Genomic DNA, 22390 nt, shown 5'->3' with positions numbered 1-22390 from the left:
TTGTCTGAGTAAACTGCATGCTGGGAGCCCTGTAGTGGGAGGCGGGAGGAATTGGATGGAACAAACCATTTTTTGAGGCAAGTGGGGTTCGAGGTTTGTTTTTGTTTTTTTTCCTTCTTTTTTTTAATATCACATTTCACCCAAGTACTGTTTGGTCGGACACCTTTGTTGCCTGTTAAAATACAGACATACATTTTTAAGAATAAATAAATAAATGAATAAATAAATAGATAAATAAAAAGCAATCTCTAATTTTAGGGGTGCTTGAGCATCCTCAAAAATAGGCTGGAAACGCTTACGAATAGGCAAATTCAACTTCCTGTTAGTGAGCAAAATCTGCACTAGTTGACATCTGTGTTTTACTAGAACTAATGGTGACATTCTAAAATTCTACTTGTCAGCACTTACCTTTTCTCGAATAGTATAAGGAGCTAATCTCATTTTTGCCTTAATCGTAACATAAGTTATTTCAGTTTTTATTTGATATATAGCTTCAAGTGCATATACTAGTTCGCCCTCACTAATAACAGAGTTCAGCGCACTCGTACAATGACTTGCGAATAATCTATTTTATTCACGACTCCATTCCTCAACTATATGGTTTCTCCACACTGGTACGACAACGTTGGTGTAAAGTGATCCCTCGCTATTTTGCGATTTGTTTATCGCAGATTTTTTCAAACATTCATTCATTCATTCATTCATCTTCCGAGCCGCTTGATCCTCACTAGGGTCGCGGGGGGTGCTGGAGCCTATTCCAGCTGTCTTCGGGCAGTAGGCGGGGGACACCCTGAATCGGTTGCCAGCCAATCGCAGGGCACACAGAAACGAACAACCATTCGCACTCACACTCACACCTAAGGACAATTTAGAGTGTTCAATCAGCCTGCCACGCATGTTTTTGGAACGTGGGAGGAAACCGGAGCACCCGGAGAAAACCCACGCAGGCCCGGGGAGAACATGCAAACTCCACACAGGGAGGCCGGAGCTGGAATCGAACCCGGTACCTCTGCACTGTGAAGCCGACGTGCTAACCACTGGACTACCGGGCCGCCTTTTTTTTTTTCAAACATATTCATAAAAATAAATAAATAAATAAATATTATTTTTTGTTTTCATGTACCTGTACATGGAGTACAGTACTGTATATGTTGCTCAATGTGACTCGCTGTTGTTTTGCAGCTTCTCACGGACTGTTTGCGGACTTTTTGCTGACTTAAAAAAAACTTCTTTTTTTTTTACCTTGTTTATGTTAATTGATCGCTACTTCGCAAATTTTTGTTCATCCCGGGTGGTTTTGGTCCCCATTAACCGCGATAAACGAGGGATTACTGTACTACATATTACTAGCTGACATCTGCACACCGCTCATACCTCCCAGTGAACCGCTAGATGTCAACCGGTAGACTTTTAGAATTTCACTAATAGCACGAATAACACACAGTTGTTATCCAGTGCACAGTTTTTTCACTCCATTTAAGACTAGTGTGCTGAATTAGGAATGAATCTTAGTGCCTAAGGATACATGCTCAAATATCTTCACGACAAGCTGTTTGAGTGTTGAGTCGATATCCCTGATATTTAGCTTAAGGTCCATATACTAGTATACTATTTGCGCACATGAGTCGGATAACATGGCATATATACAGACTGCTACATTTAACTAGTGAGGCAAAACTACAGCACTCACTTTGGCATACTCGTTGGGCTCTGCTTGACCCTGCACATGGATATGGTGGGGGGTCAGGCCTTCTGGCGGGTAACAGGCCAAGGCCCTAAAATGGTGCGGCAGTGGGAGTCTCGCTAGCGAAGGCCGTTACTTGTTTCTAGTGAGGCACACTACTGCAATTTGATCTTTTCAATATTCACCATGGCATTATCACCCTGTGACTCATCTGTCGCGTGTTATTTTTAGTGGTTGCCATTGTGTCAAATGTGAGTCACATGCTAGAAAACACAAAAGGAGACTTTCTTCTGATCTTTATTGAAAAAACCAACACAATAAGCTACTGTACATACAAGTGGCAACATTGTAGGGAATTTGCACTGAAATGAGATGCGTGTAAGCCAAAGATAACATTTACCTCTCACACACAAAAAGTAATTCTCATCAAAAACCCTCACACCCCAAAAAAACACACTGGGGAAAAACACCTCGCAACAATAATTTCTCTCACATAAAACAAAACCTCTCACATAACAAAAACACTCACATTAATGAACTAAAACATCTCATCTCATACAAACACAAAACCTTTCACACACAACACAACCTGCCCACTCACACCAATAAAATGCTTTTCCCAAAACTAAAACGCTCACCCTCGCTAACCATATGACAACAAAACTCTCAAATCCAACAAAAAATACTTCTCACTCACTCAAAACGCTTTTATGCAGATATGCAGAAAAAGAAAACTGAACCAACACATGTCACACAGATTACAAATGAAACTCTGACGTAAAAAGCAACCACAACATACGCTCACAAACTGTCACACACACACCAAAAAGAAAACTTCAAGAAACAAATCATAAAAGACAAACACAACAACAACAAAAACTGTCCAAATATTTCTCACACTCGCCAAAAAAAAAAAAAAAAAAAACACCACACACACACACACACACACACACACAAATGAAAACCTCTCACGGGCAACAAGAAACATTTCACACTGTTGATAAAAAACGTTCACTCATTATCTCCCATATATAACAACAACAAAAAAAACTCTAACACACCAAGACCAGAAAAAAATGGGGAAAAAAAATATAAAAGATGAACAAAAAAAACTCACAAGCAAAAACAAAAACTTTCTTACCCATCAAGAAACCTCTCACTCTTATCCCAAAACACTCACTCATCCTCCCATTCACTCATAGGCGTGTGCACGCACACACGCACGCACACACCAAAACATTTCACACTAATCAAATCTCTCTCTCGCTCTCATATTATTGACCCATATAACAAAAAAAATTATTCAGTTGTGTTGAGTGTTTAAGAGGTGAAGTTGCTTTTGGCTTAATCTGCACCGAGTACGCTGAAGCTTGTGGTTCTATAAAAAATACATTTGAACACTTACAGATAAAGCGTCAACACTTGTGACTTAACAGACTGGCAAGACTGAAAGCAAATCGGAAGAGACGTATGTGAAATACAAACATGTGGTTCTCCTTGTCCATTGATTGCCTGTAAACAGCAAATGTTGTCATCTTGTCCACCAAACTGTTCTTGAAGCCACTCATCGTAGCATTCATTTTTCCCAACAAGCCCACGCAGTCCACTCCTCAGCCGTTCCGTGTCAATCATTCTCCTTACAGAACAGACAAGTCGTGGCAGGATTTAGACTTGAGCCAGAATGCGACGCTGGGATTGTTCCTGGCCACTATTTTGTCGAGAAAACGCTTGGCCTTGATGGGGAGGCTCTCCCGACGGGGGCGGCAAGCAGCGCGCCCGCTGCCCTTGGAGTCCCTGCGCAGACGCAGCTGTCGCACAATGCCATGGAAGGCCTCCCACACGTTGTGCTGCATGGCGGCGGAGGTCTCGATGAACTTGCAGTCGAAGATGGCGGCGCAGGCGCGGCCTTCTGGAAGCAGAATATGCATTTGTTTTCTGGCATTATTTATTTATTTATTATTATTTTTAATGCTTCAGCCAGCCAGGAGGATACTTTCAAACCAATGGTTCTTATACTGAGTACCTCGAGTGTAGTAACTTGGAGGTTAACCTCACCTTACTTTAACATTGTTCCTTGGCCACAACTAAGCAATATATTTGTATTACACACTGCTGTTGCCTGACTACAAAAACAGCAAATAGGTGTGTTTTTTAGCAAATAAAGGAAGCCAGGTTCCCCCAAAGAATCATACTAGAAGCTTTTACATTAACTGAATTAGACACAGTTTCTCATTAAAATAGCATGAGACCCTGTGTCAGATCTTTTGACCGATCCTGTATGATTTCATTTAGGATTACGATTTTGAAGTTGAGGTTCTTACCGTTGGTAGAAACCTGCCTGCGTCGCACCAGGTCACACTTGTTGCCCACCAGGATGATGGGCGTGTGTTGGGCTGGGCGAAGGCGGCGCAGCGTGATGCGCAGCTCGGACGCCCGCAGAAAGGATGATCGATCGGTTATGGAGTACAGTAGCAGGAAGGCGTCACCTGACTGCATGCAGCACTCCTGAGCCCATTCACCGTCATTCTGCCAAACACACACATGCATGGATGATCAATATCATGAGTGGATTATGGGCACGAGGGAGAGAAGGTCCAAGAACACAATTCGCCCCTGCCCGAGATATCGTTAACTCCGGCCATGATTTTGACTCACGTCTTCATCCCATGTGTCCAACAGAGTGATTGTTGCAGCCTCTCCATCCACGTGAAGTTCCTTCTCGCGTAGTTCATCTGAAATAATGAAAAAAAAAAGAAAGACAAATTGAATATTTTAACTTTAAAAAGGTGAATTGATTTAAATGTGCATTATTGTGGTTATATTTTGCAATTTTTTGTATCATACTTCAAATTTGACTAAAACGTTGCTTTACCAAAATAAGCACCGCGAAAAGAGCATTAACTGAGGGTGCGAGTATCGTGAACTGTTTGTAACCTTGAAATGTTGTAACTCGAGGACAACAGGTGTTAAAAAAAATTCGGTATAATTTAGGTATGTGCAAACCCACCTCAATCATACAACCACAATTCCAAGGGTGTTATTAAATAAAAACCTAGCCATTTGTGATTACATTACATTTGTTGAAAACACTCCAATTCCCCCAATAGTTCCCATTCAAATGAATTGAAGTCTACGTACTCCATTGCTGAGTTCTTACCTCCACACAGCTCGCAGTCATCGCTGTCCATGCTGTCCGCCGCCCCGGAGAAGATGCAGGCGAAGGCGGTCTTCCCGACCCCGCCGGCCCCGAGGAGCACCACGCGGTACGGGTTGACCGAATCAGTGGAGATGACCGAGTCGGACGACGAGGACAAGCTACCGCGGCTGCCGCCTCCGTCGGACTCTCCGGCGGAGCTTGCGCACGATTTGGATCGGGAGATGCAAGCGGGGACGCGGGCGAGGAGGCTGTCCGGGTCGCAGATGCTCCAGCGGTGGAGCTCGCTCTGGAGGCGGAGGCTGTGCCGGCGCACGCTGGACATCATTATCCCGTCGTTCAAGAAAGAAGAAATTAAAATCAGTGACTTGGGCTTCGTTTATTCCCCAATACCAAATGGTTAACGGGTTTTAAACAAATTTATAAAGTGCTCCCTGCAGCTTAGCTTCCGGCACTGTAGTTTGGAAGCAGGATTAGGTAAGAAACATGTTGCCAATGAAATGGAGCGTGTCGTGTCCTCTCGGTGCTCTCATTAATCTTGCAAAGCTCATGCTGCTGGGGGTTCCCTGCATGTTTATATGACGAGGTTCGCCCCTCTCTCTCTCTCTCTCTCACTCTCTCACTCAGTTACTGGAGGGAGGGAGTGTTGATCAACTCTCAGGACGGGAGGGGAGAGTTTAGATACTCTCAACATTCATGTACGCTAATGGCCCACAAATCACACGGAGATCCCCTGGAGAAATCTCTTTAAATGTCCGGGTCACGTTTGAACACAAGAAGGGGGGGGGGGGGGGGGGGACTGGTTTTACCATCTACTGGTTGACTACCACTTTGTTCTAGTCCCAGTGGCATGCAAAGGGGTGACCGACCGGATGTTTTGGGCATCCACCCAGAGAGGGAATCACCAGCCCCCCCCCCCCCCCCGCAAAAACAACAAACAGATCAATAAACTGCAATTAGAATAACTATTTAACATGTAATTCTTCACAAGATACTGTGTGCCTAATAACCCGGTACATCTTATGTATGAAAACGTTTTAAATTAGACCCATTCATTGATAATACGCCTAATAAAAGTGTGCCTAATGAGCCATAAAATACAGTAGAACTCTCTTTAACAGTTTTTCTTTTCTGTTCATGTTGAAAAAAAAAATCTAATTTTAATTTTGGTTGACTTTGGAGAGCCATTATACTAATAGTGGGATTACGCCTCTTTCTCTTTTGTTGTTTGTGTTGTGCAGAGCTTCTGTATCGATGTGGTTTCATCTATCGTGGCCTTCTGCTCTGATCTCCTCTGGCCGACAGACGATGGCGGTGACATTAAATCCTTGTTAAGTGCTGGAGCGCGACCAGGGTCACAGGCTTTCATATTGCACATTGGCAAGGTCTTGACGGTTAGTTTTAGACAGATAGCCACATACAAAGTGACCGCGGTGTTCTGTCCCACATCCTGGGACAGTCAACATCGGGACGGTACAGAGTGGAACCTCTAATTAGCACAATATGTTGTGGAATGATGCGTGATCGTTTTATCCCAAAAGACAAACAGTCATGTAAATATAAAACAATCTGTTCTAAGAGCGAAACAGTCACCAAATTTTACTAATTACACAAGCTAAGTAATGTTTTCACCTGCTATATGTGTAGAAGTTTGCTACTTCATTGGTATCAAGAGGTGATTGATGTCACTGTGCCAACAAGTGTGTCGTGATAAATCATTAGGTCTGCCGCAGTAAATTATCCAAATTTACTTAATTACCGGTAGTCCGACAGTGCAAGACGGGGAATTGAGCGACAAGTTTACCCCATTATAAAGTTGACTGATGAAAAGAAGATACTCAGTAAACCATAAATTGAAGAAAAACTCCAGCAGTCCTTGTGAGTTCCTCAGAGAAAAGACAACGGCTGTTGGTGATGCTGTTTGGTTGTATTTGTATGTGTTTTATCGTATTTGGCTTAAAGTCACAATCGTTTGATGGTGTAAAATTGCCACAATAACAATGCTAATTTCCAATAGCTCATCGATGGCATTTCCTATAGTATGTTAGCATTAAGCTAGCTCAATTTATATTACGCTAATGACAATGGCAGTGTGGCTGTGATGAAAGTACTTTAAATAAACAACAGCTTGAAGATACAACACTTTACCTCCTATATGGAGAACTGTTAGCTATCCGACATTGAGAGAAAATCAATGTGTGCAAATTTTGTTTTAAAAAGTTCATTGAAAAATAAAATTACTCAACGGTAAACATGAACAGGATGTTCTGGGGATGGCTGAGACGCAATGTTGTTTAAGCTGCACTGAGTAAAGCTGCGGGGGAACAAAAGCTGTGAGTTGTCTGAAGTTTGCAGTCAAAATGAAAGGCCTCCATCAAACATTACCTGTTTTAAGCACTTGTGGCAGCCCTCCCAAAATTCTCAGCTCTCGGGTCAGAGCGAAATCATCTTAATTTAAACTTTAGAAAGAACAATGCAGCAGTGTGAGGAGCCACACAGGCTGCCGGTACATCTAGAAGTCATAAATAAAGTGAAGGGCAAAGTGCAGTGTGGAAGGGTGGAGCGTGCATGAATACAAGACAGTATGTTAGAAGCATGAAGGCCGCTGCACTCCGAAGGCCATGTGCCCGATTTATTCCTCGATGAAATCACGCCCACAAGCCTTCACCGCAGCTGAGCCCGGGGCCACTGAAGCGGCAGATGATTAAAAAAAAATATTTGGCGGCCTGAGCGGTATGTGCAGCCTGATACACGTGGCTATAAGCTCATGCAGCTTAAATGTTAATGATTCGCTAAGTGATCATGAATGAAATATAAAACCTGCAACCTTGAGGGTTAATACCATAGGCTTGGCCCAACTATCTCTTCATTCAGAGATTTAGGGATCACAAAAAAAAAAAAAAATAAAGACCCAATCTGTCATTTAGTTTCTCATCAAAACAACTGCACCCCTCCCTTCAGCAGTGGAGTTATTCATTTAAATGCATCCAGCGGGTCTTTGAGCTGGCAGGCTTAAAAGGGGGTAGTGGGGGGATTGGCAGAGGATGGTTAAGAGCTTTAGAATGACTCTCGTGCGCTCATCAGACACATGGCCCCGAGACATCATTTGGATCAATCGGACGAGTTACAGTTGTTTGTCGAACACGTGCCCACTAGCTTGCCGACACAAGATGGGCTTCGAAACAAGCTACCATCCATTACCTCACTAGGGTCACGAGTGAGCTGGAGCTTACACCAATGGACTTTAGGAGAAAGGTGAATTGATCACCAGTCAATCGCAGTGTAGACACACACATTCATCCAGACCATTTAGAGTCATCCATTAACTTAGTTTGCCAGCACAGGGAGAACATGCAAACTGGGCTTTCACTTGTGCAGGTGGTACTCAAAGCGCTGAAACATTCTTACCTCATTCACCTGATGACACAGCAACTGGGGGTTCCGTATGTTCACAGGATTTCGGCAGGTATCAGCAAATCTGATTCAAAGACATATATAGAGTTAAAAGGAGTGTGAAACATTAACTCAAATTTGTGTGGTGGTCATTTTTCTGCCACTAGGAATGTTGGTGACAGGAACAGTACATTTTTCCTTCTAAAATAAGAGCAAATTAAATGGAACGTGAAGTAACATTGTGGACTCCTGTCCATTTTGTTCATTGGCATTACAACTATTTCTGAGTCTCCGCAAATATATATTAAAAACAAACAAACAAAAAAAAACCCCAAACTTATCATTTTCCCCAATTGGTGAAAAGACATATATGACCTGCATTCAAAAATGTCACATTTAGTGACAAAAACACTAAACAGCTAAACTAGCCCAACCATCCCTTTTCTGTCGCGCTTGTCCTTATTAGAGTGTCCTGTGAGTGGGAATCTATCTCACCTGAATTTAGTTGTGGGATACACCCTGACTGATTACCAGGTAATCTCTTCTAACATGACATGAATTAAAGTACCATTTTTTTAAAACCGCATGTCAGAATATAAGTGGTGAACAACTTTTATTGATTTAAAAAAATCCTATGAAATACTAATATTACAACTAGGTCAACATTGTGAGTTTGCTGAAAGAATAACATAAGGTTAAGCAATATTACAATCGAAACCTTTTGTATTCAGACTGAAATGAGCTGAATAAAATAGCCATCGCTAGGTGATGAAGAGTAATAATTCAGAGTGAGTTAATAGAGTCCTTGGAACATAAAAAGCCAAACCTTCCCGAAACCTAGATGTTACACAAGAAAATTGCCTCATAGAGCGGCGCGGCGCCGGTCAGGTAAATAATAATTATCCCTTTTATGTAATAACGCAGTTGAATACAATCCATACACGGTACACGCGGAACACACGAGAACCTAACTCCGATGCAGCGGCTCAGTGCCGAGGCAGCACCGATGAAAAAGGCTGACGAGTGTCCCACATCACTTCACCACTGTGACTCACCGTGGACAGTCATGTCAGAGGTCACAGCATGAGAAAGTGTCCTCAAGGGAAAGCTTGTTGTTTTGTGAAAACTATCAATTAAATGACTGAACACTTACAACGCAAGGAGAGTGTAAACTAAATCATTCCAAATGAGATGCTCTGAATAAATTCTCAGCACCTAAAGATATCTCATCATTAGGATTAACTGCTTTTGTCAATACAGTTTTACCATAGATGGCTCTGATACAATGGACAAAAAAAAAAAAAAAAATCGGAACTCTCGCAAATCTGTTCGCCTGGTGACAACTCCATCGATCCTGTTTCTTCATTTAAAAATTATGCTCATTTTTTTTTAAGCTGACAAGATAAGATTCTGAGCTGTTTGCACGTGTTACTGACATATTTCAAACATTTTGACCCTCTTCAGTGGCTTAATAACAACAACGATTTTAGTATGACAACAACCCTTTTAGTATGACGAATGGAGTTCGACATCACCGCAAAACTACAATCCGGGTAATGGTTTTAAAGTAATAATGCGAACAGGTTCCACCAGGACTGGGCGTCGTCTTGGAGGCAAGAAGTGATGGTTATGGTTCCACATGAGAGATGGTGGTTTGAAAGGCAAAGGTGATGTGGTCTCGGGCGTGATCGAGGTAAGGGTCACAGAAGGTGTGGGCGTCTCCAGAGAAATGTCTCCACCGCATCAGCTCGGACATGCTGAGGTGCTTCTGGGACAAACCGCTGCGGTCACGACCAAGCTGGCACGGGCGATTGTTAGAAGCCTGCTCTTCTTCCTCTTTCATATCTGAGCAGAAAGTTAAAATAAGATGAGTGTGCAAATATGGTCTTTTTTAACTGATTAAAACCGGCCCTACCGTGAACTGAGCCGTCCATGTCGCAGCTGCAGTTCAACAGATCATGAGTTAGAGATTGCGTGTCGGAAAGGCTGAAGAGATCTCGTAGCTCGCTGGTGGAGAAGTTGGCATGCTCTGAGCCTTTGCCAAGGTCCACCACGGTCCCAGAAAGTCCCTGTTTGGACACTTGCCGCTGGAAAATGCGCTCTTCGATGGTGCCTTGAGAGGGTCACAGAAAGCTACGAATGAGTCCGGTTGCCAGTGTGCCGTCTTTTCCATCCATATATTTTCTAAAGTGCTTTTCCTCATTCGAGTTACAACCACAGCTGAGATGGATCCCGTCACAGCTGACTTTGGGTGAGAGGACCCAGAGAAAAAGTTGGATAATTTTATTTTAAAATATATTATTTCACTTTTAATAAGAGGTCAATATAACTATGAAAAAAATTCAGCGGTCAATTTTTTAAAAAATGGGCTTATCACAATGTATTTCATCACAGTCTGTCGCTAATTATTGATATATACAAATAATACATCTTTGTTCATCAATCTATGACAGCTATGTAAAATGACAGGCAGAAGAATTAAATGCTCATCCACATATTTGATTTCATATAGAGAAACCGTTGAAATCTATTTCTGAACCAACATTTTGTGAGTGTCGGATGGACAAACAAGGTGCAGGACTAAAATATGTGCAAACGCACATCATGTACACAACCACATCCAGGATGATACCTGCAGTCAGGAGACGGTAAGTGTGCACTTTCTTCTTCTGTCCGTCGCGCCACACTCGTGACATAGCCTGAACAAAGCAAAGGAGTGAATGTTCCAATGCAGCAAAACCAAACATCATCTTGTTGATTGTTTTGGTAGTTGTACCTGAATATCGGTGGCTGGGTTCCAGTCAAGGTCATAGAGTACCAGGTGAGAAGCCCCCACCAGATTTAGCCCGACGCCGCCAGCTTTGGAGCTGAGCAGAAACAAGAAACTGGAAGAGTAAGGACTATTGAAGCCGTCGACCAGTCGCTGCCTTTGGTTGGTGGGCGTTTGCCCGTCGAGGCGACAGAACGTGTAACCCATGTGCACACAAAGATTCTGGAGCATGTTCAGCGTCTGAGTGTAGTTGGAAATGATAACCACCCTGCAGGGAGACACAACTGTCATACCTGTAATTCAACAGACACAGCAACAAACAGAAGTGTCTTGAATTGACAACGGCGTACTTGTCTGATGGGCTGAACTGTTTGATGGTCTTCAGGAGATCCAACAGAACTAAAAGTTTCCCCGAGTCATCAGCGTTGAAGCTATCTGGAGAGTAGTTTTCTGGGAAAAATTGTGTTAAGCCTTCATATAAAGAGCTCTCTTCGGAATCACACTTCATTTTGTCCTACAAAAAAAAAAAAAAGCAACATTTGAATTTGAACAGGACTTGACTGATTCAGTGAATCAAATGTCTCACCATGACAGTAGTGTGAAGCAGAGCAGGGTGGTTGCACAGCTTTTTCAGGGCGGTGATGCAGGCCAGGTGAGTGTGTGTTTGCATGGAACCCTGGAGGCAGGCTCGGAACACTCCGTGGCTGAGGAGATGCCTGTAGACATCTTGCTGCAGTGGGGACAGTCTGCAGAACAATGTCCAGTCCAGGCGCGGCGGCAGGTAGCTTTTGATGATCTCCTGTGTCCTCCTCAGGATGAACATGCCAGTAAGTCGAGAGAGCTCACACGCTCGCTCTTCTCCCAAAGATTTGTCCTCCTGTTGGCAGAGCGGCATATTGCTTTCGTTTCATACATTGACTTATAAGTGTCACATGGTTACCGGTCTCAATAAACGAGAAAATAGTGGTCAACAAGCTGCCTGGGCGCTCGTTTGCCTGACGGTTGATTAGAAGGACCTGTGACGAAAGCCAAACTGTGGCAGGGTTTATACTTTCAGGACCTGGATTTGACACCTCTGAAGATGAGTGAGTGTGTTACCTCTGAGCAGGAAGGCTGCCTGGAACGAAGAATGGGCTCTTCAAACACCTTCCTATACGCAGTGGTGGAGCCAAGTATGCCCGGATTAACAAACTCTATGATGGCGTAGAACTCCTGCAAGTCATTCTGCACAGGGGTACCTTCAAAATATATTTAGTAAATTCAGAGAGAGACCTGGTTGATTTCTCGCAGCAGTCAAGAGAGGTGCAGCTCAAGCACCTGTGAGTATGACCCTACGAGCACAGCTCAGGCTGCTGAGGGCAGAGGACGTTTTGATGCTACTGTTCTTTAATCTGTGACCCTCGTCGCAGATGATGAGACCAAAATCCACTTTTTGCACCTGAGAACACAGAGGTGGCATTCAGGAGATCTCATTTCGCATGATTCCACGGGAAAAGTTGTGGACAGGGAGGTGGGCAAACCTGTTCGAGGCAGCGCAGTAGCATTTCGTAGCTGATCACAAGAACATCATGCAGAGGAGACAATACAAACTGCTCGATCCTGTGGTCCTTCATACGACAACACAGTATAAAATGAAACAGACAACTATGAGAAAAATGGTCCTAGTAAATTCAATCACAATGTTAGACATGCCTGCACAATTTAGTCAGACCGTGTACAAAACAGCTTTTAAAATTTTGTCTTTACATATTTTCTCTATTTAGAACCAGAAACGTTTACAAACACTGTTGACAAAAAAAAAAAAAAAAAGACCGCCGACAGCAACATATTTTTTAAATCAGTCATTCTGCATGTTAGTTGAGAGCCTACTTCCTGGTTATGGAGGATTGTGCACATTACAGAGATGCTAAGTATTTGATGATTACAAAATTATAATGGACTTACAAGTATGTATTTTCTATACAACCAACATATAGTGAACAAAATGCTCTTCCACTTGATGGCAGAAGGTAATTTGTGTAATTTAACCTGCGTAACCACGCGTTGCCGTTCCTAAAACAGAATAAGTCTCGGCACGCACATGGTGACCAAGTATATTTGAAGATCTCTTTCCTCACTTGATCCACTGTGAAAACGTTGATCCTCTCGCGGCCCAGCCATTTGTTGAACTCGCCGCCCCAGTTTTGCACCAGGCTACCCGGCGTAACAACCAGCGCACGCTTGGCGACCGCTTTCCCTCCGTACGGACCCTGCTTGAGCAAAGTCCAGCAGAGAGCCACGCTCTGGAGGGTTTTCCCCAGACCCATCTCATCAGCCAGGATAGCCCCGTAGCGCCCTGCGGCTCTGATGATAGAAAGAAAATGGACGCTAAACAACGGGAGAGCTCACAAATGTGGACGCATGATAATACCTCATGCCCATGACACATTCATAAAGAAAGAGCAGGCCATCTCTCTGATGGGGACGCAGCTGAGCCGTCAGGTGCGGGTCAACCACCACATCAACCACAGGTAGCCCTGACTTGTTATTTGACCACTGGTGCTTGAGAGAGGGCCGGGGCATCACCAGAGCACCTAAGAATGATACAAATGAAAACATTTACATATAAAGAGAATCTGATTGAATAAAAGTTTTTGAAGACAGTGGATATAAAACTGATTTGAGTCTACACACCGGCGGCTTGTGGATCATGGCGAGGCCTGCAAATGTGTTGCTCCCTTGGTTGGGATCCAAGATGCTCCGCTCTCCCCGACAAAGAAGGGGGGCAAAAAGGTTTGGATGCTCGGCGATGTGAAAGAGGGGGAGTCGTCTTTTGGAGGATGTCTTCTACCCGTGCTTCTTGGAAACAACGTCCCGTGGCAAACGTTTCTGCGGATATGACTCCCATCACCTCCACTTCTTTCGCTCCGATAATCAGGGTCTCTCCCTCAGTGAGTGACGCCAGTACTGACATTTTGTAGCCGCTACCTATAAGGGCAGGCCGTGCCATAACATGATTATTTTCAATATTTTTTTTGCATGCCAGCCTACCATGTGAAATGTAGGGGAAAAAAAATCTAATTTCCCTTATTTGGTTCAAAAACTTTTTACAAAAAAAAAAAAAAGTTGAGTACTGTATCTTTGTACATTTGTCATAGCAAGTGAATACCTTTCAACAGGCATTCTAACAACAGAATACTGTAGCTATATGTTCAACAGATTTCACACCGAGTAAATTTTTCATGACTCAGAGAGCTAAAATGAAATCAGCAGGCTGTAGAGGATTCTCTATACGGGTTCCAGTATGATGCAATGCTCTAACTGTGGAAATTTGAGAGCAGCTACCTCGAGAGAAATGTTTAAATCTCAACTAAAGACTGATCTATGCAGAGTTTCTTGCCCTGTTTCACCGTCTTACATCTGGACTTTGGCCTGTTTTACTGTCACTTCTCCTCTGGGTGGTGATGAGCGAGGTGAGAAGAACTCTCATCCTGTGTAGGCAAACATTGTACAGCATCTTATCATGCGATAACTGTTGCCCACTGGACATCCATTGCGTCCCGGTCATCCTGGAAGACTGACCCCTCCATCTGTGACTCCTCATGATTTCTTCCCATTTTCCCCCACAAATTGGTTTTCTTAGAGTGCTGTATTTACTTGACCGAACCGGGGTGCTCTAGAGGAAGTGGCATGGTTGACTTTTGTGAACTGTAAAGCCCTTTGAGGACATGTGACTTAAAGCTAAATGAATAAACCTGACATTGGTTCACAATACCTCACCCTGTCCGATGTCCTTGCCCTCCATATCCTTCAAGGTGGCCGTGCGACCCTTCGTCACCAGCACGGCGTCCCCCTCCCAGCGCTTGTGTTTCTTTTTGCTGGCCTTACACCACACCACGCTGAAGTACCGGACCATGTCCTGGTTCCATTCTGTATTTGTGACTGGATTTGAAACAGCACATTCTTGAAGGGGGCCTGTGGAAACAAATGCAAAATAGTGATGAAGAGTATTCTGGATGCACAGGCAGGCCCCATCAGCAGATGTCCCTGTTGCACCAGTTGTGCACTCACATCCGCTCAGAGCCACTCACATGCATTCAAGTAGAGTGCTCCCTTGCAACATTTGGACAGAAAAACCAAGTTGAAATGTCTATGAAAAATAGGCATTCAAAAGGTAGGTCAAGTGGAGGTGCGATTTAAAAAAAAACAAAAAACAAAACCCCAGTCTAGTAACTTTCTTTTAATAGAAAAAGACACCAAAAAAATAGAGAAACAAAAACTGACAACACCCAACAGTCATTTCCCTGAAGTACAATATTCCATTCACTTGTATTCACTGGCAATCGATTTCATTTTCATGCCATTTTTAGCAACACACTGAATATGACAATACACAACGAAAAATCCGCAGTTGAACGTGGGGGAAAAGTGGGTAGCCAGACCATCATCATAGTGACATCATAGCTTCCCCTGTATAGCATTGTTTTAGGACTGCAACTAAGGATTAACAATCAATTAATCTGGGGATTAATTTGATTTAAAAATAACATTTTATTTTTTCCATCCCGTTCTTCAAAAAAAAAAAAAAGGACTTTTTTCTCAAAATTTATTTTTCAGAAAACGCATGAAACTTCTTTTCATGATTTGATTATCCGCATCATGTCAGAAAATAGGCAAAAATGTTGATCGGTGTTTTCCAAAGTAAAACCAGATGGTTGTAGCTGTTGTATTTTGATGAGGAAGAAATCTGAGAATATTTCCTGTTGAGGGAGACATTCTAAGGATTTGAACAATTTTAGGTCTGTTAACAATTAATGAATTATCACAACTAATTATCGATTAATTTGGGAATCGATTTGTTGTCGTGTAATAGTTGCATCTCGACATTGTTTTAAGGCTCACCGTGAGATTTTGTAGACAGTTTCACAAAATGTAAAAAGGGATCACACATTTTAAACCTATCCTCATAGGCCACATGGTATGGAAGTTTGATTTTAGAACATTAATACGTGGTTCAAAACGAGATACGATCCCTGAAACTGGTGTGCAAGCACTTCGTAATTTCCGTAACATCATAGCAGCGCGACACAGTGTAACCCATCAATTAATTTTACACAGCAGAGTAGGATTGAGAACATCCAGAATTTTGTGTTCTTTTCTCAGGGCGTTATTGGCGTATCATTTCTGCTCTTTCTCTTTCCATTTTAGCACAAAAAATTATATTCTGTTATGAGTATGACTCCTGCTTGGACTGCAGTATGTCTATGGAAACGCTTTAGGGACTGTATCACTGTGACATTGTACTAAAAAGTGGTATTTTCTAGCCTTCCAATACCTTTGACAAAATCAATGTCAAATACCCTGATACTGAGGTGGTTGAAGTGGATCTCTTATCTCTCGTTCCAGGGCCTGCCTCAGATCAACATGTTCCTTCTTGCTAAAGAGGGACGGGCAGCCCATGTCGAAGTCGGGCCACCTTTAGCTTCTCCACTTTGATCTTGGCCCTCAAAAGTTCCTCCTCCAACTGCTGCTTCCTCTTTAGCCCCTCCCTCTTCTCCTCAAGGTACATTGCCACCTTCCTGTGATTCGCTAACACCAATTCGTGCTCCTCTTTGGCCAGGTGCAAAGGGCGGAAGCGCTCAGACTCGTGATGAGGGTAGACGTTGTTAGGGTAGATGCTGTTGGGGTAGAAGTCGTGGTGTAAAGACAGCGGTGAGGCAGAGAGGGGGATGTTAACAGACGAAGGGGCGGGAGACGAGGATGCATCGTAATCCCGGATGCTGTCCGCATGTTGTTCTCCCATCAGCTCCGGGGCCGCCTCCAGGCGCATCTCTTCGTGCGTGGATGGGAGTGGGAGATCTGGAGGGGGTTTTACGTCATCTTCGGTGTCCAGATGGACCACCTCATGGGGAATGGTGGGGACAGCTGCTGAGTAGTCCTGAGGACCAGCCAGCGAAGCGCTGCTGCCAGGAGGCTCGATGGGAGATGGGTGCTTACTGTATAATAATCTGAGGATGAACAGCATGACAACAGTAAAAATACAAACGACATGAGGTCGATTCAAGCATCAAAAAACGGACAGTTCCATCGGACACCTTTATGCATTCCAACAATAGTGGAATGCATGTCCTGCCTATTTTATTAGGCTCGGGTGTATGTTTGCCCATCGCTGGTCTGCTGTGTGCAGAAGTTTGTAAATGTTACATTTTAAGTAAACTAAAATCATAAAATACAATGAAACATCAATACTATTATTGGCATTGTTCTCAAGTACCAAATCAAAACACTAACACATTTTAAGTTCAACTCTGAGCAAAAAAAAATCTCTAGCTCTGGACTAATATGATTATATTTATCCTTCAAATCTAGCTCTGTTGGAAATAAAATGAGATTTCTAAAGAGTACTTGTATATATACTGGAGGGATGACGTGTGCGCTCTGATTTTCTTTCATTCTTCTCATAAGGCTAAAAAACCCCAATTCAACTAACAAAATTATTTCGCAGCTTCTGCTGAATTTTTTGTTTTGCATGTTGAACTCATCTCTTGCTGGTTGTGCTGAGTCACTGCGTACCTGCGCAGAGCCAGGTCCTTTTCGTGGATGGGCACATGCTGAAACAGGTGAGGGATCATCTCCATGACTCTCTTGGTTGGTTCCGAGATGCTGGCTCTGTATTCCGGCTGGGCGTGCCTCTGTTGCATCACTTCCTGTTTGGCCGACTCCTTCAGTCTCTTGTAAAGAGTTCTGAGGCCCTGCGCTGTGCGGTGGGGCCTGTCGCCCCCCAGGGCATTGTACTGCTCCGCCACAGTGTCCCAGCACTTGTTCTTGTCCACAATGACTGCGTGTTTGTTGGTGTGTTCCTCCAGGATGCGGACGTGAGGCCGGACGAGCTTCAACAGGTCCAGCTTCTCCGAGAGCGTGAAGTTTGAGGAGCGAGCTTTCCCCACCATGCTGGAAAGGAACACCGAACCGGATGCCATCTTCCAGCCCCAGTCAGGCCTTCAGCTGTCACCCCCCACCTTTCTTTTCGTCCTGCTGCAGGATTCTCTTATTCCGCTGAGACATAAAGTTAACACTGATTTAACTGCTCCATATCTCTTTTTTCTCCTCTTCCCATTCCAAATCAAACGCAGGCTGTGATATGTCACAAGCGTGAAACCTCACCACTCCTTGGTTTCCTACCTCTGTTTCCTTGCACAAGAAAAGCAGGCTTCTGCCGTGCACAATAAGAATCAGGCTTAACTAGGCCAGCCTCGCTTAGGCCCCCGCCTACCTTCCAGGGTTTTGGATGAATTCCTCCCAGCTTAGACTGACGTAGCTAAGCCGCTTAAACCCAGCCCGACCTACTTACAGCTCGGCTTCTCTAAACCCCAAACCGAGCACAGCGAAGCCACGTCGTCTCAACACACAACAAAAGATGGTGACACACATACACGGGGGGATGGGGATTTCGGTGTATATCAGTTTATTTGGGGTCGACATTGTGTTTTGGTGGAAAGAGTGTGCGGCGCGGGTTTAACTAACTACACGCTGGGAGGAGTTTAAGGAAGCGCGCTGCGCACGCGCGTCAGCGAGCCTCGTATTGTTGCTACATGCTAATAAAACCGTCGCCGCGAGCTATTCGTTTCCACGAACCCGCCGTGTGGGAAGCGGAGAGGCTGGCTATACACGCCGGCCAGGGAGTCCACTTGTGTGCTCGTCAGGAGCTCAATACCTAATTCAGACCTCCGCGGCTGTCGCTGTTCAGCACCGCCGAGGTCCAGCACAGTCTACCGCGCGCGTCTGTGTTGTTACTATTTCTATTACCAACCAAATACGAGCGATACGCGCGGTTTGCGTCAACTACTAACCATCTTAAAGTGTAGGTATTTGTTTTTTGTTGTTGTTTTATTTTTTAATAAACAATAGTGTCTCCATTGGTGGTCTTAGCTGAAAAGTTAAGGCGACTGCTTGTATAATTCCGAATAGCCACCAGAGGGAGACGCCTTGAAAATATAGTTACAGTCAACAGCTGCCTTTTCGCGGCTTGCTATTCATTTCACAAAATGAGCTTTCTACAAGTTGTTCCATGAATGACGGGAACGGCAACTCTTTAGACAGTACAACATCCCTGCAATCACTTCAATGAAAGGATATGTTCAGCGAATCGTGCAGTGCTTTATTCTTCAGTTCACAATCCAGCTCTGAGGTTCATTTTCACTTAATTATGTGTTTACGGACCGTAGCACAGTTAATTACAGGCAAAGCTTTACTCTGTGTGGTATAAATGCACTAAAATTACTGCATGGTGAACACAGATCCTCATTCTTTAATACTGAAATGTTTACCAAATATTGTAAAACAGGGAAGGTGGGGAGATTTAAAAAACAAATCACAACTGTAATATATAATAATGTTAGCTCCTTATTCTGCCATCTTGCCTTACTAAGATCAATCATTTAAGACAGTCAGTGATCTCCTTACCTGTTTCTCTGTTGTCTTGTGGTGTTGTGAACTTCTGTGAAGCAGCACCCGGGTCTGTCACAGCAACATTCTCATTTTCAGTGGCACTGAGTACTCGGGCCAGTGCCTTGGACAAAGTTGGTGCTGACTGGACATATGCAATTTTGTTGGGAGGTGGAGCTGCCAGACTTCTCTGGACCTATTAGGCAAGTAGTTGTGCCAGGAGAGACAATTTGAGCGGTTCTGAAAGAATCATCCAATAGGTCAAGGATTCCCCCCCCCCCTCTCTTTTGGCCCTTTTCCACCACGCTAGTTCCGGGCCAGTGCCCAGGTTAGCACTAGTTCTTTTTTTTCCACCACCAAAATTAGCTCTAGTTTTAGCTCTGGTGCTGGAAATTAGTGTTTAAACTGGCCCAAATTATTTGTTGGGCCAGACATCAGGGAGCGGGTTTATCATGACGATGGCTCTTTGCCGGTGGAAAACCACACACGTTCTTCGGAAGCGCTGGCTCTGGTGCCCAATGAGCGGCAAGCTTTTTTTTGGTCAAAAACGGGTATTAGAGGGTAGACATTTTTACAAGGCCCCGCTCATATTACAAAATCCAATTAACACACAGTAATTCTGTACCATGTGTGTCAGAGGTCATTTGCTTCACCTGTATAACTCTACATGAGAAAAGAGCATGTGACAGTGACAAATGCTTCACGTATGCAGGGATGTCAATTTATGTTTTATATTACACTCATATCAGAGCTTTTCAATGGTTCACAGCTAGGGTAGGGAGGAGTGATTGAATATGTATGTTTATTTTACTGGCGCACTGATACGCTTAAGTATGTATTTTGTTTTAATGATAAAATATAATTTTTTGCAAATTACTTTGCGGGGCCCCCAAGTTACAGCTGGCAGAACCTAGTTTGATAACAACTGATAAAAATAGTTTACCTTATTCAAGGCATTGTCCAAGTCAAATTTGGAGCACTGGGTCTTGGGATCTGCTCCAGTAAATGAAGTAGCAGCTCCAGGAGGCACAAAACGAGGCTTTTTCGCCACATTACCCCGTAGCTGACTGGGAGCTGCTGAGCGTCTCATTTTATAAACCCCTTATCTGTTTAAAAAAAGAACATAAAACAAGATATATGAACATTATATATACAACATTGTTTCCATTGACAACCAATGTATTGTCATTAATATTTCAGTATTGTGTGTACTTTTGTGATATTTTCGTTTGGTGGTGTGAAATTAGATTTTTCTACCATAGATTATGTTGTTTGGCTTGAGAGTATAATCACAGATGTGCACAGTATATTATAATGGTATTTAATTACAACCATTACAGTCGAGTCAGTCAACAGTTCAGAATGTAAAATATGTAATTATTCATTAGTTACTGCGATCATGGTTCATTCCTAATTGAGTAAAATACAACGACATTGGTTCATAATTAATCCAACTAGAATTATTCTTTTAACTTCTGTGTCCCAATAAACACGATACTGTGGATAGCTCAGTCACCTGTAATCCACTATTAAGATTATTTACTGAGGAGAAAAAAATCGTTGTACTGGATACATTTTTCAGTGAACCAAAGGAAGCCTTACCTGAAACTGTCAACACAATCTAGCGGCGTCCTTTGTTTGGAACAAACGACCTACAGTATGATGATTTGAACATAATGCAGAAAATAACGATGACAACGAAAAACCGTCCTTGCGACAAGTTGGAGAAGTCAACATTCGTAAAGTGTTACTAATTTAGTTTGTCTCTGATCCACTGGTTGAAACGGCACTTCGATTCTCTCTCTCATCTGGAACTACTTCAAACAACAAGGCGTATGCCGGACTACGGTTATGAGTGCACAGCTGTCCATGTCTTATTTTATGTGTTGTGTTATATTACCGTATTTCATTCAACGTTTTTGTTCAGCTGTATTTGTTGCGAACGCCCTATATGTCGTATTCACTTTTATTCCACGAGTCGGATGTATATTTTTCCTGTTTTTTTCCCGCTGAGTGAGATATGAAATGTGATTGGTTGTAATCCAGGAAGTATGTGAGGCGAAATAGAAAAGGGGTACGTTTGTTTTGTTACATCTTCTAAATGAAATAATTCCAGGCATTTAGAGTAATTATTAAAAACAAACAAAAAAATAATAATTTTAACGTTTTAACCAGTGCCTCTGAAAAATATTCATGCTAATTTGTGTTTACATTTAGTTACAAGCAGAGTTCTAGAAAGTGAAAACCCTGCAAAAGTTTGCCTTTGGCCACAAGTACTTCTACTCAACCGGCCCGTTTACCTGCCGGTTAGGTACGAGCACCTGTGGCTGGACCTGGATTTGCCAACGCTGGTTGAAAATCGAGAAGACGAAGAGCTACATAAGGGACGGGGTCTAATTAACACCCACGTGACTGACAGGGACCTATGTTTGAATAATTGATTCACTGAGGTGTGCCAAACATGAAAAGCATTTAATTGTATTTGAACCAATTCATTGCCTGACCCCTTTTTAACCTTCTTGAAAAATATATAAAGTATCCAGGATTGAATGTGTGGAGTCTGAAAAGACATAGAAATGTATTTTTCACATTTTATTGTTTTTTTTTATGATTATCCTGTTATGTGTTGGAGCTCATTACGAAATACATTGTGTCACATGGAAATTATTCATTTTCTACACCTAAAGACAATTTATATTCAATCCGAACCTAACGCGTGTTTACTGGAATGTTGGAAGAACCTGAAATGCTCAGAGAAAACCCGTTCAAGCACAGAAAGAACATGCAAACTCCTATAAATTGGGAGGTTATTGGATCAAATCTCTCTTCCAGTGTGGATTTGGGATGTTCTCCTTGTGTTTATGTGGCCAGCTGCTCCACACTCCACCCACATTCTTTAAAAAAAAGCATGTTAAGTACATGAAAGAAATTGTCCATCAGGGTGAGTTTGAAAGGTTACCGTCTA

At 43.1% G+C, this 22390-nt stretch overlaps 3 protein-coding genes across 3 annotated transcripts; all 3 read right to left on the bottom strand.

Annotated features, from left to right (window-relative positions):
• Nucleotides 1-1965: 1965 nt before the first annotated feature.
• gem (GTP binding protein overexpressed in skeletal muscle) lies at nucleotides 1966-5549 on the bottom strand. The gene is made up of 4 exons (XM_052065572.1): nucleotides 4842-5549; nucleotides 4340-4416; nucleotides 4006-4210; nucleotides 1966-3593 (listed from the first exon to the last, which is right to left on the bottom strand). The coding sequence occupies exons 1-4, from the start codon at nucleotides 5164-5166 to the stop codon at nucleotides 3322-3324; spliced, it is 879 nt and encodes a 292-aa protein (XP_051921532.1). The 5' UTR covers nucleotides 5167-5549; the 3' UTR covers nucleotides 1966-3321.
• A 3278-nt stretch (nucleotides 5550-8827) lies between these two features.
• Nucleotides 8828-21326, bottom strand: rad54b (RAD54 homolog B). Its single transcript, XM_052066839.1, has 16 exons — nucleotides 21028-21326; nucleotides 20369-20531; nucleotides 19444-19621; nucleotides 14761-14955; nucleotides 13675-13968; nucleotides 13412-13574; nucleotides 13119-13344; nucleotides 12522-12608; nucleotides 12319-12439; nucleotides 12100-12239; nucleotides 11588-11878; nucleotides 11352-11515; nucleotides 11008-11269; nucleotides 10864-10930; nucleotides 10147-10344; nucleotides 8828-10067 (listed from the first exon to the last, which is right to left on the bottom strand). The coding sequence occupies exons 2-16, from the start codon at nucleotides 20513-20515 to the stop codon at nucleotides 9859-9861; spliced, it is 2742 nt and encodes a 913-aa protein (XP_051922799.1). The 5' UTR covers nucleotides 20516-20531; nucleotides 21028-21326; the 3' UTR covers nucleotides 8828-9858.
• LOC127601508 (fibrinogen silencer-binding protein) lies at nucleotides 15206-19445 on the bottom strand. Its single transcript, XM_052066843.1, has 2 exons — nucleotides 17554-19445; nucleotides 15206-16988 (listed from the first exon to the last, which is right to left on the bottom strand). Exons 1-2 carry the CDS (start codon nucleotides 17958-17960, stop codon nucleotides 16418-16420), a joined length of 978 nt encoding a protein of 325 aa, XP_051922803.1. The 5' UTR covers nucleotides 17961-19445; the 3' UTR covers nucleotides 15206-16417.
• Nucleotides 21327-22390: the final 1064 nt, after the last annotated feature.

Source organism: Hippocampus zosterae, chromosome 5 (genome assembly GCF_025434085.1).
Source record: "Hippocampus zosterae strain Florida chromosome 5, ASM2543408v3, whole genome shotgun sequence".
Taxonomy (NCBI): domain Eukaryota; kingdom Metazoa; phylum Chordata; class Actinopteri; order Syngnathiformes; family Syngnathidae; genus Hippocampus; species Hippocampus zosterae.
This window is presented reverse-complemented; position numbering and strand designations above follow the sequence as displayed.

Excerpts from the sequence above, each read along its gene's own strand:
- gem (XM_052065572.1), bottom strand. The coding sequence starts at position 5,166 with ATGATGTCCAGCGTGCGCCGGCACAGCCTCCGCCTCCAGAGCGAGCTC. Across the intron at positions 4,417-4,841 it reads TGACTGCGAGCTGTGTGGAG|ATGAACTACGCGAGAAGGAA; the intron begins GTAAGAACTCAG and ends TCATTATTTCAG. Across the intron at positions 4,211-4,339 it reads TGGACACATGGGATGAAGAC|AATGACGGTGAATGGGCTCA; the intron begins GTGAGTCAAAAT and ends TGTGTTTGGCAG.
- LOC127601508 (XM_052066843.1), bottom strand. The coding sequence starts at position 17,960 with ATGGCATCCGGTTCGGTGTTCCTTTCCAGCATGGTGGGGAAAGCTCGC. Across the intron at positions 16,989-17,553 it reads AAGGACCTGGCTCTGCGCAG|ATTATTATACAGTAAGCACC; the intron begins GTACGCAGTGAC and ends GTTCATCCTCAG.
- rad54b (XM_052066839.1), bottom strand. The coding sequence starts at position 20,515 with ATGAGACGCTCAGCAGCTCCCAGTCAGCTACGGGGTAATGTGGCGAAA. Across the intron at positions 11,516-11,587 it reads TGCTTCACACTACTGTCATG|GACAAAATGAAGTGTGATTC; the intron begins GTGAGACATTTG and ends TTTTTTTTGTAG. Across the intron at positions 10,931-11,007 it reads ACCCAGCCACCGATATTCAG|GCTATGTCACGAGTGTGGCG; the intron begins GTACAACTACCA and ends TGCTTTGTTCAG.